The sequence below is a fragment of the Capsella rubella genome, unplaced genomic scaffold, assembly GCF_000375325.1.
Source record: "Capsella rubella cultivar Monte Gargano unplaced genomic scaffold, Caprub1_0 scaffold_6, whole genome shotgun sequence".
Classification (NCBI taxonomy): Eukaryota; Viridiplantae; Streptophyta; class Magnoliopsida; order Brassicales; family Brassicaceae; genus Capsella; species Capsella rubella.
In genome coordinates, this window is record NW_006238918.1 from 1,228,283 (window position 1) to 1,240,832 (window position 12,550).

The following is a 12,550-nucleotide window of genomic DNA, read 5'->3' on the forward strand; positions in this document are numbered from 1 at the left end:
ATAACCTGATTAAGAGTTAAGATTTTAATTAATTACTCAGGTGATATGACCTGCGAAAAAATAAAAGTTGTGAAATTCTCCAATAAGGGGGAAAAAAGCATTCATAACAAACAAATTTGTTGTATTGAATCTTTGAAAAAGCATATTCCCAACACTACCTCTCACTCTCAAAAATAGTATTATAAAACAATGTCTGATTCTCTGTCTTGTCGGATTCATTACTGAGCTTCTTCAAAGCTTATGTAATTGTGTAGCTATATTGTTTGGAACTTACCTTCCAAATAAACCCCACACACCACCACCAGAGCCTTGCCTTTGCACGGTAGTCCCATCTTCTCCTTCATCAGATGCTGACTTTTGTCTTCTAAGCATCTCAACTTCAGCTTCAATGGATTGCCCTGACTCCAATGCTTTCTGCAATTCCGCTATTTGTGCCTGAGAGGGGCCAATATGTAAAATCGAGATTGAGTTGGAGGTTTTTGAAAGAGAGATAATAGGAAAAAAAAAAAAAAAAAAACTTCAGCAGACTATGGAAGGTAGGGGGCTTAGTAACCTCGAGTTTAAAGCATCTTGATCGTTCTGAAATAAGTTGACCTTGTACAGATTGGAGTTCCTGCGATAATGTTTAAAGATATTGTAAATCGTGTTCATAGAAACGCAAAAAGGGATGACTATAATTAGCTTGACAGTTAGAGATAACGTACTTGAGATAGTTCAGTGTGACTGCTATTGACTTCATCTATCTTTTCCCTGAGCTTCACGTTTTCTACTTGGGTTTCTGCAACAGATGACTCCAATGTTCTTTTTTCTTCTTTTATTGCATCAATTCTGTTCCTAATATCGCTCTCAGGAATACTGGTTCCAATTCCATTGAGAGTTGGATTTGCAGGTGGAGGATAGTCCGACTTATCTGACTTGGCTATGGCATAAGCAGCGGTGACAGAGGCTGCAGCTGCAGCGGCTGCTGGTGACTTGAAAATCTTGGGATGTGAGGATTCTCTTGCTTTTAGTCTCATGACAAATATCTATATCACAAGAAGACACGAGCTCAGATAAGATATCAATAAGATTTTACTTCTGTAAGTTGTAATCTATTGCTATGAGCTTACATCATTGTTATACTTCCCGTTATAACCGCCAAAAGCTACTAAAATGTTCTCTCCAAATACTGATGCTGAGCATACACTGAGACCCTGCAGTTAAAAGATATAACACATAAGACACCTCGGATAGGAAAGAAAACGAAACATCTACGATTGGGTTCTAGTTTTGTAAGTAACCACCTCACTAGCAAGTGGATGTCTTGCTTCTACATTGGTTGATGTAGACCAAACCAGCTTTGACATATTTAGAACAAGGGTCTCTAAACAACCTGTGCCAGAAAGAAAGTAGTTACAGAGGACAGTTGCATACAGATTATTAATTGCAAAGCCGTGTTAAATGAGGAAATGCTATTCTAGAAGCAGAGAGTGGATCTACCGGTACTATTGTCACCGCCCCCGACTATATACCAATTTTCGTCAATTGTTATTCCAGCGTGTCCTGCTCGAGGAGTTACAACATCGCCCTGAACATGAGGCTGTGACCACTCCATCTGCCATAAGTTTATAAATTCATCAGAATATGAAGAAAATGGCAAAAAAATTCAAGAAAATATGCTTACTGTTTGCAAGTCAAGGATATGAAGATCACTGTAGAAGATTGAATGAGAACAACCACCAAAAATCACGAGGTAACGATCAGAATGTGTGGCAGCTGTGTGATCAAATCTGGGAACTGGGCGTGTCTGTCTATCAACCGGAAAAAAACACAATACAGAGCATTTAGATGTAAGACCAGGTAGACAAAACTGCAGTAAACATAAGCATAAAATCTAGCTGCCTGCACTTTTTCCTAAACTTACGTCGTCTCCACCACATCCCAAGTCATTGTCTCAAGATCAAGAACATGCAGATCATTCAGCAGTCTTCTGTTCTTATCTTCGCCACCAAAAACAAAAAGTCGGGACCCAACCAGTGTAATGGAATGTCCACCACGTGATACCTGGGAAATCATGGAAGGTGTTTTCTTACCTGGAAAATATTCCTAAACAGGCGACAAGATATATCAAAAGCACCAATTAAGATAACTGTTTTCTTACCGGAACATTTCCCGAAGCATCAACGACACCACATAAATGTGTTTCCAAATCAATGAACCGCACTGTAAGGAAAGAATCAAAACAAAAATAAGCAAATTTAAAACAGCATTCAATCAGAAGGAAAGCTGAATATGGCTGACCTGACATGTTATCTGATGACTTCTTGGAGTGTCCCCCGATCAGAAGAAGCTTGTTTCCCCACTTAATCTGCCAAAATGTTCACAGTTACAATTCGAAGTATGATTTCAAAATTCTTCGTCATACAAAAGGAATTACCATGCGATGGTCTGAAACAGCAGGAAAAGCTTCCCGTAAGCTACTACCATCATCCTCTTGAATGTTTTCAGCACTTGATGATTCAGTTTTCAGTTTCAAAGTAGACCAAGTCAAACTTCTAAGATCAAACACCTGACAGAGTTGAGTTTATCCAAATCACCACAGTATCATGAAAACAAACGGAAGATACAAACACACAGAAGAACACACATAGAAAAAATACCTGGACATCGGATAAGTATCGGCCATTACGGCTTCCACCAACAATGTAGAGCTTTTCATCAACAACCACTGCCGCATGCTGCATTTTTGAGAAGACAACATATGATAAGATTTAAAGAGATTATCTCCAATCAGTCAGATGCTTAACCACTGAAAAAAGAAGAAGATGATGACTCACCTTGTAGCGAGCTGAAGCTCGAGTGCCCGAAACAGGGAGTGGTGTCCATTCATCGTGAGCGAGATTTGAATGCCAATCACCAACGTCTATCTCTTTCCTCATCTCTTCCATTACCGGAGACTACGTCACAGTTTCAGTCTGCCATTTTCGAGAACACATTAGGAGACGAGTTCGATCCCATTCTATTTAACAATTGGATGCAAGAAGCTCTATAATCAAAGCACATACGACTTCTAAAATCCAGAATTGAGCTTCTTACGATCCTTCATTTTTATACGGAAAGAAGAAGAAAACAACGAGATCCTAGTACTTCTCGGGGGGGACGATCACGAAATCAAAGTTGGTGACATTGCAATTACAAAGAGATCTGAACACTAAATTCGAAATTGCTTTCACGAATGCTAACCAAGAGATAATAGAGAAAAAGAGGGGATGAAAAAGACGAACATTAAGGTAGAAACCGTACTGGCGGCGATGACCAGAGCTGCCGGAGAACGTGAATGGTATCGGAGCCGGAGAGGGTGAAGGATTGTGAGAAGTGAGATCGAATCTCCAAGTGTATTCTAAAAGATACAGGTTCTTCTGTCGATGAAGAAAGTTTCGGGTCAATTAGGTAAAATAGTAAAAGATCTGGGCACTTTTGGTTAATTAATAATTATAAAGTTTCAGGAGGAACAACTAAGTAGTCTAAACTCTAAACACGTTGTTGTACTAAACACGTTTTGTTTAAGGCAGAGATAATACTTTTACAGAGTTGATAAAGTTATTGAAGAGCTTAGTAGAATTGATCTCCTTTTAAGTCCTAACCTACGCAACACCTTTTGTGATTTAAGATTTTAAGAGATGCGTTTCAAAGAATCTTATGAAAAATTAGTATTCAGACTCAACCCTCCTTTTGTTTCCTTCTGTTAATTTAACTTTCACGTTTTTAACGTATATTAAATTTCTTTTGCTCTTAAGAAGAGCAACCAAAAAAAACAAAGGTGGGCTCTAACCTGTAAATAGTTGATCCCATAAAAGAAAGAAGCAAGCAAATGCAATGTAATGGCTGGTTATTGTAAATTGTTACAACAGAAAGAACTCGAAAAGGGAAACAAAACTTCAACAAATTGCAACAAAGTTATAAAAAAACAAATGAAAACAGTACTTCTAACTCCAACTCTGCTTCTCTCCCAGAGAAAAACACAATTTATATAATGTCGACATATAAATTAAAAAAAAAAGGAAAGAGCTCCTAGAGAGATATCTCTGCCTCACTCAAAGATGATCAATGATTCCCATCCGAAAGCTTAAGCCTCAACAAATGAAGTAAACAGACCAAAGATAGGAACCGGCATGGATATTCTTCACGGTTTTAATCGGTGGCTCTCTCTGTCGCTGATTCGACTTTCTGTTTTATCATCGTCTCAGCTTGTTGGATTGCTCTCTGTGGCCCTGTGATGCTCACTTTCCTGCCAATATTTTTGCCATATATCAACATTAGACATAAGAGGTACTTAAAACATTGTTCGGTTGTTACTCTTAAGGTAATGTTAACTTTACCTATCAGAGGTTCCAGATATGAAATCGCCTCGGTCTGATATCTTTATTCGGGCACCTGTCATCTGCGGGAAGTAAAGCAGGGCTTTCAGATTTTGGTTGACTGAAGGAGTTTTAGTTAAGGGGTTGATAAAAAAAAAACGGACCTGAGTGATTTCCATGATGTTTCTTCCTCCACGACCAAGGACCAATCCTATATGCTCATCCGAGACACCAATTGTCACCGTGTTGCTAGGTTCTTCCTGGAATGTATACCATATCACAGATTAAGTGACAAAAGCGAAACAAACCATAATTGATTGTTTTAACACCAAAATGCTATTCATAGTAGCAACACAGATAGAGGTTCCTTCATATATATGCATAGATAGGGTGGAAGAAAGTGAGAAGAGACTAACCTTGTGGTTTTGATACTTGCCTCCAGAGCCATTGGGTGCGTAGTTAACCGAATTGTATCCCGCTGTTGCAACAGAAGGAAGCACATACGCATATGGAGGACCATGAAAACCAGAGTAGAAAAGACCTAAAATGTCGAGTTTAAAGGAACTTACAAGAGAATTAAGCTTAACAACAGACAAGCATCATACACAATCCTCAAAATGGAAAGAAAATCCATGTGAGATGAAAGATACGAAATGCCAATACTACCTTAGTTGACAATCTAAAAATCAGTAGAAAATCCTACTAAAGGGACATGATCTAGCATCTATATTTGGCGCTTAGATTCTCCACATGGCCTTAAAACAGGAAACGAAAAATCTTGTACTTTGACTTCTAGCCTATCTACGTCTGTAATGTGTAATGACTAAACAGTCATTTTCATATAACAAATAATTTACATAGTGTCAATTCATAAAGCATAGTCAGGAAATGATCTAGCATTTACTATACTGATTTCCAACACAAAGAAATGTAATCAACGACAAACAGAACATGCTAATCAAAGAAACTTTAATGAGGAAAACAAACGTAACTAAGCTAGTACTGAGTTGATATACCTGCATACGAATATGGGGAATGCACGTTCTGGGAGTAATGATCGTCCTCAGTAAGCTTAGCCAAAATTAAATCAATTGCCCGCATCTGCTCCTCGAAGGTCCCAGATAATGTCACTAGTCGGTCGCTCAACCCGTAGTAGGTATTATCCAGAGGGGATATCTTAATACCAGCTTTAGATTCCTCAATGAATGATCTGTGTGCAAAGAAAGAAATGTCTCGAGGCTTAGTTAGATCTATATATCTGACATCAATATTCTTACACAAGAAAAGAGAGTGAAAAGTACATTGCCATATTCTAGAACTCAAGAGAAATTAGATATTCCATTCTAAAACTTAAAACTCAGTCACCTCTAATACCCAGAAACCATTTTCACCGGTTAGAGAGTCTTGACTTGCTTATACGCAGAAAATAATTGCTCTCTTAAAGATAAGAACTAAAGAAAATTTGAACATGGCAACAATGCAAGAACATAACCAGATACATTTTAAATGTTAGTTGTGTGCTACAGAAAATGGTGTTAAGGTAAACAGGTCATGGAAACTCCGAAAACCTCATAGAAACTGCTGTAACAAATACAGAACGAAAACTTACTTGATAGTTGCCCCTCCTTTTCCAATTATACCTCCACAGGAACTGTTAGGAACCACTAGTCTTATTCTTCTCCTAGGCTCAACCTCATTACCATCTTCAGCATGAAGCTAACAAACAATGACACAAATAGAAAAAGTTCAAATTGATCTCGTACTGACAAAATAGATAAATTAGCTAAACGCACTGTGATATAAAATATAAATTAGTCAAACACAAGTAGAAAGAGATTACCTCACTGTGTAGTTTATCAAGGATAAGTTCCAGTCCATTGACAACTTCTTTAATTGAGCCCGATATCATAATAATTCGGTCAGTCGTTCCAGGGAAAAACTCTTGGTTACGTGAGAGCTGAATCCGCGCCCCAGACTTTGCCTGAAATTCAGTGATGGTCGAGCCACCTTTCCCAATGACGGAACCAGCAGCCGCATTGGAGACAAGAAATCGAATGTGTGTTGGCTTCTCAGCTGAATCTGAAAAGAGTAAAACACATTAGATAGTCAAATAGATAGCATGTTTCACTAAACCATATCAGTATTCAGCTTATCGTTGAATGGAAGAGAAAGAAATTATTTTTCTGTCTACCCAGCATATATACAACCTCAACTAGACCAGCTACCTCATTTATACACACACATGATACAGAAAAAAAAACACTACATAAGAATGAGCCTGATCTAACTCACTCGCAGAATCGATCCTTATGAAAAAAATAACAACAAAACGGTTACTTTCCTCTGTATAATTCATCACATTCTGGAAAAAAATCACTAAAATTTCATCGAACAGCAACAAAATGGTAATAGTATAATTTAACCATCGTAGACAAATGAAATCTATGGCAAAGGAAATCTTCATCAAAGTTGTCATCAGAAAAGGCATTAATCACGCATCTAAGATGTCATATCACAAAGTTTTTAAACTAGATCCAATTCAATGAGGTGACGAGATACAAAAAAAAACATTTGGAGTCAGAGTCGAAGAAAATGCAGCGAGGGAATAAACAAAAGAACAGATCGGATCGGAATACCAGCTTCTGAAGAATCATGCGGTTCTGGAGATCTCTTGGTCAGCTCTTCCGGTGAACCTGCCGCATACGACTCAGTAGACTCCATTGCTGCAGCAGCAGCAGATAAGAAGGGAAGAAGAGAATTAAACCAATCGACATTATCAATACAACGAACAAAAAAGGAAGAACGAAACCAGATAGAGAGAAAGCCGTAAGACTCGTTTCGTGGAAATCTGAGATTGAGAAGAAAAATTCCAAAGTTACCTGTCTTGGCACAATTCGAATCTGCTCCTTGGGTCGTCGTCGTCGTCGCCGTCAATTGGCGCCGGTGGAAACGAATCTGAGGAAAGAGTTAGTATGGATGTTTGAGTCTCTCTCTATCTCTATCTATCGTCGCTCACTGCTTCCTCGGCTTCTTCGTCTTTGTCGCCGAGCGGGTTGTGAAGTGAATGAAGGTGGCTCTGGTGTCCTTCGTCTATCTATCCACTAGCCTCCCTTATTCTATTATTTTATTATTCCCTTTTTTCTTTTAATTTAATTATTATTGATTGACCGCCTCTCTATCTTTTTTTTTTCCCCCTTATAACATCAAACTCACTTTAATTTTATTTGTTAAAATATCAAATCAACTACAAATAATTGTAAAATAGCCATAAAAGTGAAACATGTAAAAATTGGCTCCTCTATTTTCTCATTTGGACGTTGATAATTTGAATCCGTTTTATTTTATTTTGCATAGTTTGTTTAGATCTTGAATTGTTGTACATATACTATATAGTTTTTTTGTCAAATTGTACGGCAGAGAGTTGACAAAGACAATAGATACGATTAATGGGTAATAATATGCATGTTTATGATTTGAATCGGTCGATTAAATGAGTAGAAGTGCAATATTATTATAAGGTGAGTTTGGGGTGTTTTTAGTCCGACATTAATGGGAAGTGGCAACCTGTGTTTTCCTCACGACTACACAGATTCATTAGTTAAACAACCTTTCTATAGATTAATCATATTGTTTTTTTCGGTTGCGTCATAAGACATCGTAAACTATAACATTAAATTCTAACACATTATTATTTTTTCAATAACTGTATGTGATTCTTTTAAAATTTTCTTAAAGTTTCTTTGTGTACACATGTAATTAAAACAAAAAATCTAGTAATTTTAATTAAAAATTAAAAAAAATAATTATCTGAGTGAAAAAATTAGGAAAAAAATCTAGTAACCTTGTTAAGTGTTATATCTCAAATTCTTTCTACTTTGCTCATTGCTAAGGCCATTCGTTTGTAGTTTATCGTCGGCCCAATGGCATTTAATTAACGGGCTCATATTGGGCTTGTTTTCAATATTCAGCGTATTTTACCTGTAGTGAAACAACGTCAGCAGACTAGGCTAATATGCGCAGTGGTAAAGCTCGTGGTGATGGTGGTGCCAGCTCCCAATCTCCGTCGGTCCAGAATCTTATCATCACTCTCTCTGTCCTTCGCTTATGTGTTAGTCGTTAAACACCTCTTCTCCTAAAACGACGCCGTTTCAGCTATGGCGTTGAGCTCAGCTTCTCTTACTAGACTTACCTCTATGTCGTTCTCGGCGAAGAAGCCGAATCCAAACCCTAGAAATCCATCTCTCTCCTTCACCATTACTAGCTCATCGTCCTATGACGAACCACCGAAACCTACGTCTCTCACCTCTTCTTCTTCTTCTACTCCACCTGTTCGTGTCTCCTCCAGTTCCACCCCCAAAGCTCGATTCATCGCTCGTCAGAAACAATCCATCTCCGTTCGCCAGCTCCAACGACCTCTAAGTAGCTTCAGTCATAATCACTTGGCTTGATCTAAAACTTTTGTTTCTTATGGATCGGATTGATTGATTTCGGATTTGATTTGTTTGGTTTCAGTTGAGTATATGAGCTTACCTGCAAGTCAGTACTCGGTGCTTGATGCGGAGAGGATTGAGAGAGTTGATGATAACACGTTCAGATGCTATGTTTATACGTTTAAATTCTTCAACTTTGAAGTCTGCCCTGTTTTGCTTGTCAGAGTTGAAGAACAACCTAATGGCTGCTGCATCAAGCTCTTGTCCTGCAAGGTAAATCTTACTTTGTTAATGATATACTAAACAAAGAGAAGAACTTGTGGCTAATAGACATAAGCTGAATCAAATTGTACATATATGTTATGATCGTGATGGCTTTTTTCATTGTCTTGTGCTATATAGCTTGAAGGTTCTCCTGTTGTGGTTGCTCAAAATGACAAATTTGATGGTAAGCATACCCCTGTTTGTTAACCCATGTTTGCCCACGTTGTAATTACTTTGTGTGAAAGTGATCAAAATGATCTTGGTGAAATCTTGTTTACTATAAGTGGATTTGGTAATGGTTTGTATGGGGCTTAACATTTCTTATTTTCTAGTTATGCAGCTTCTATGGTGAATCGGGTATCATGTGATAGCACTCAGGAGGGCACAACGGACCAACAAATTACTTCAGATGCAGTCATTGAGGTAGCTAAGTGCTTTCACCTTTTTTTTTGCTTTCTTAATCAGTGCATTCCTGTGGTATTTCTGACTTATTTGGCATTTGTAGGTCAATATCGAGATTCCTTTTGCATTTAGAGTTTTCCCGGCGGGAGCAATAGAAGCGACAGGGACACAAGTCCTTGATCAAATTCTTAGACTCATGCTACCAAGATTTTTGTCTCAGGTATGCAGGAAAATGTATTTCGTATTATAATCTTTTGATCACTTATTCTGCATCAACATGGCCCTTTAAGCTATCATTTATTCTCTATGACACGTTGTTTTACAAAGTGCAAGATCGTCCTACTTGTGAAGATTAGTCTTGCATCTAATGTTTCATCTTGAGAAGATCTATCCTATTTGAGCTGGTTGATGAGGAGGCGAATATAACCTGTTTTTAGGCTTTATTTATATGTCGGTAAAGCACATGTTGAACCAAGACTCAGGTTGCAGCTTAGCATAAGCTTCCTATGGTTTCACTGTAAAACTGGCTTGTTAACTCTTTATATTTATGTGCTCCTCCTTCTACAAATATGAACGTAGATACATTCCTTTTCCTGCAAAGTCATCCCAACACTGATCTAAATCATGCTCTTTTACTCGTTTTGCAGCTCTCGAAAGACTATCAAGCATGGGCTTCTGGAGACACTTCAAGGCAACCTCTTGGGACTGGCGAGATCTGATAGTACAGCAAAAGCTACTGAACCTGGTTCAACGATGTGCCTCCCGGAGTTCCGATCGGGATGTTAGCAAATTCTCGATCTTTTTCAATGTTAGCAAAATACAAATGAATCTGTAGTCACTGGAATTGCAACCCTTTACAATAGAATACGTTTGTTTGTTTGTTTGTTCCACTGTAAACTCTCACGTTGTGTTATGTTTAATCCACCCGGAAGATCCTTAAACGGATCTAGTTCCTTTATGCCAAAAAATAGTTTGTGTCTGATAATAAAACCAAACTTGAGCCGACAAATGGAAGAGCCGGTTCACTCAAAGTCTAAACTGAACGGTTTTGTTTCGATTGGATACTTTTCATTCTCACTAAATGTCTTTTTGTCATTTGTCAATGTGTAATATTTAGTTATGTATTTAAGTCAAGATAAGGTGTTTAATTCCAAATTAAAGCGAAAACAAACCAATGTTTGAATCAAAAGTCATTTGCAACTAGTAGACGGAAACAAGAAATGTTGATCGAGTGAAGAAGAATTTTTGTTTCTGATACGTGTTTGTATTTACGATTTACAATTACTCTTCACCAAAATGAATAAAATCAAACGTAAACATGTATAAAAGAGAACCATCTAAAGTAATCTTATGACATAATATTATACAACTAATTAAGCATGAGTAAGAAAGAAGCAAACGTTGTAAGCAATTGAGATGTATATCATTTGTGTCGATCTCAAAGCAAAAGTCTCATCACTCCCTGAAAGACAAAATCGAAGAAATAATGCAAACTTCACAGTTACAAGACAAAAGAAGACATTCACATAACGGTGAAACAAAGAAAGATTGTGTTTTGATATGTTTTCCATTTTTTGTTTTGGGGTTAAGTGGAAGCCATCCGCCATGGACAGGTAACATAGAAGCAGTAGTGTAAGTAAATAGATCCTATTCACATTTGCGTGAAATTTAGAAAACAAAAGGATACAGACAAAACATATTAATTTAATCATCTACGCATATGTCCACTAGATCTACATATATGAAAATTTACTGTGTAGTGTGTACGTCTAAGTGAAAGATGCATGATTGTCTATGGATGTCGTGAAATGTTAAAACCAAAACGTGCGTTTGTTCCCTCTCAAATAAAAGTTTGCGACTTCGAGAATTTTTTTTTTTCTTCGGTAAAAGACAAAATAGTGAAGAAGATGGGTTGAATCATATACTTTTATATAATAACGCTTCTAGGTTTTTGGAGATTTTGCTAAAATATAATAGCGTTTCTAGGTTTTTGGAGATTTTGCTAAAACCCTAAGCAATGGTATATATAATGCACGAGTTGCTGCTACAAATATCTAAAACATTTTACTTAGCAAAAAAAATATATTTTTAAAACAGTAATTTTCTTAAAATTGCTAATCACATGCTATATGTGGTTCTAATGAACACAATCACAATGAGTGGGATGTTAGAAAAAGAAAACGTACGTTGTATAACTTGAAAGACGTATGTGTATGTACAAGTGACTGATGAGACCCTAACATAGACCCAAAATCCATGCAACCTTGTCTTTCGTCCCAATGCATTTGTAAGCTTTCTCATAGACATTTTCCTATCATCATTTTTATTATTATACATTGTTTAAAAGTATATCATACAATATTCAATAATTAGAGCTAGCGAATAAAAAATGCCATCATATGAGATAATTTAAATTTTTTTTTTTTCCAGATTACTCCATGTGAGAATATTGGTTGGTACGAAACCCTCACAAAGACCAATCCAAATTGGGATTTCTTTTTCTTATATAAATATAAACAAAAATAATAACATTTTTATCCTATATAATATGGTGTGAAGTTTGAGCTTCTTCCTTTCCTCAAAAAACTTGAAAGGTCAAAGATGTTGTCACCTTATCTTTCTCCCTTTTAATTCTCTGAAGCCAAAACCTTAACATTGCTAAACCCCCCCCCCCCCCCCCCCCCCCCAAAAAAAAAAAAACCTAAAATAAAAAAAAGACATTTGACACATATCAGGTTGGCCAATGTTTTTTTTCACAATCTTCTTCTTCTTCTATCTGTGTTTTCCTTTATTTTATCTTCCTCTGTTTTAGGAAAACATTTTACCATAGTTCTTAGATCATCATTTCCTTTTTTCTACTCATTTCTTAATTTCCTTATTGCATTTTCTAAATACATTATTCACTTCTGACTTTTCAGATTTTGTATTTACTTTCATCTTGTACATATATATAGCTTTGAAGAGGTGCTCTTTTACATAATTGTTGCATGAATTTAGTAAGGCACACATATTATTATTATTATTTTTTCAACAGTAAAGGACACATATATTTCAAGTTTTACTTTTATGAGCTAATCTTTATTTTCTTAACTTGAGCAAATCCATTTTCTTTAAAGT

General features: G+C 36.7%; 3 protein-coding genes across 9 annotated transcripts; 1 reads left to right on the forward strand and 2 right to left on the reverse strand.

Moving 5' to 3' along the window:
• Positions 1-58: 58 nt before the first annotated feature.
• LOC17883510 (acyl-CoA-binding domain-containing protein 6) lies at positions 59-3,382 on the reverse strand. 3 transcript variants are annotated; one of them, XM_023780029.1, is made up of 14 exons: positions 3,283-3,382; positions 2,817-2,954; positions 2,640-2,717; positions 2,417-2,548; positions 2,281-2,347; positions 2,141-2,202; positions 1,904-2,043; positions 1,664-1,790; positions 1,480-1,594; positions 1,284-1,372; positions 1,110-1,193; positions 705-1,025; positions 554-613; positions 59-435 (listed from the first exon to the last, which is right to left on the reverse strand). In XM_023780029.1, exons 2-14 carry the CDS (start codon positions 2,925-2,927, stop codon positions 271-273), a joined length of 1,551 nt encoding a protein of 516 aa, XP_023635797.1. In that variant the 5' UTR covers positions 2,928-2,954; positions 3,283-3,382; the 3' UTR covers positions 59-270. The 3 variants fall into 3 exon arrangements, with proteins under 3 accessions (XP_023635797.1, XP_023635795.1, XP_023635796.1); XM_023780027.1 differs by having other exon boundaries at positions 3,264-3,371; XM_023780028.1 differs by lacking the exon at positions 3,283-3,382 and adding an exon at positions 3,045-3,146.
• Positions 3,383-3,830: 448 nt separating this feature from the next.
• LOC17883014 (protein BTR1) lies at positions 3,831-7,412 on the reverse strand. 2 transcript variants are annotated; one of them, XM_006288094.2, is made up of 9 exons: positions 7,217-7,412; positions 6,974-7,060; positions 6,178-6,416; positions 5,947-6,053; positions 5,354-5,547; positions 4,754-4,878; positions 4,502-4,597; positions 4,359-4,420; positions 3,831-4,267 (listed from the first exon to the last, which is right to left on the reverse strand). In XM_006288094.2, the coding sequence occupies exons 2-9, from the start codon at positions 7,056-7,058 to the stop codon at positions 4,171-4,173; spliced, it is 1,005 nt and encodes a 334-aa protein (XP_006288156.1). In that variant the 5' UTR covers positions 7,059-7,060; positions 7,217-7,412; the 3' UTR covers positions 3,831-4,170. The 2 variants fall into 2 exon arrangements, with proteins under 2 accessions (XP_006288156.1, XP_023636640.1); XM_023780872.1 differs by having other exon boundaries at positions 4,754-4,815; positions 7,217-7,410.
• A 931-nt stretch (positions 7,413-8,343) lies between these two features.
• Positions 8,344-10,391, forward strand: LOC17882966 (uncharacterized protein SYNPCC7002_A1590). Of its 4 annotated transcripts, none has more exons than XR_002833243.1 (7): positions 8,344-8,756; positions 8,850-9,040; positions 9,170-9,215; positions 9,372-9,454; positions 9,537-9,653; positions 9,761-9,950; positions 10,081-10,391. XR_002833243.1 is itself a non-coding variant. In XM_023780505.1 (6 exons), the coding sequence occupies exons 1-6, from the start codon at positions 8,492-8,494 to the stop codon at positions 9,812-9,814; spliced, it is 756 nt and encodes a 251-aa protein (XP_023636273.1). In that variant the 5' UTR covers positions 8,344-8,491; the 3' UTR covers positions 9,815-10,074. The 4 variants fall into 4 exon arrangements, 2 of the variants coding, with proteins under 2 accessions (XP_023636273.1, XP_006288505.1); XR_002833244.1 differs by having other exon boundaries at positions 9,761-9,915; XM_023780505.1 differs by lacking the exon at positions 10,081-10,391 and having other exon boundaries at positions 9,761-10,074.
• The last annotated feature ends 2,159 nt before the right edge of the window (positions 10,392-12,550 follow it).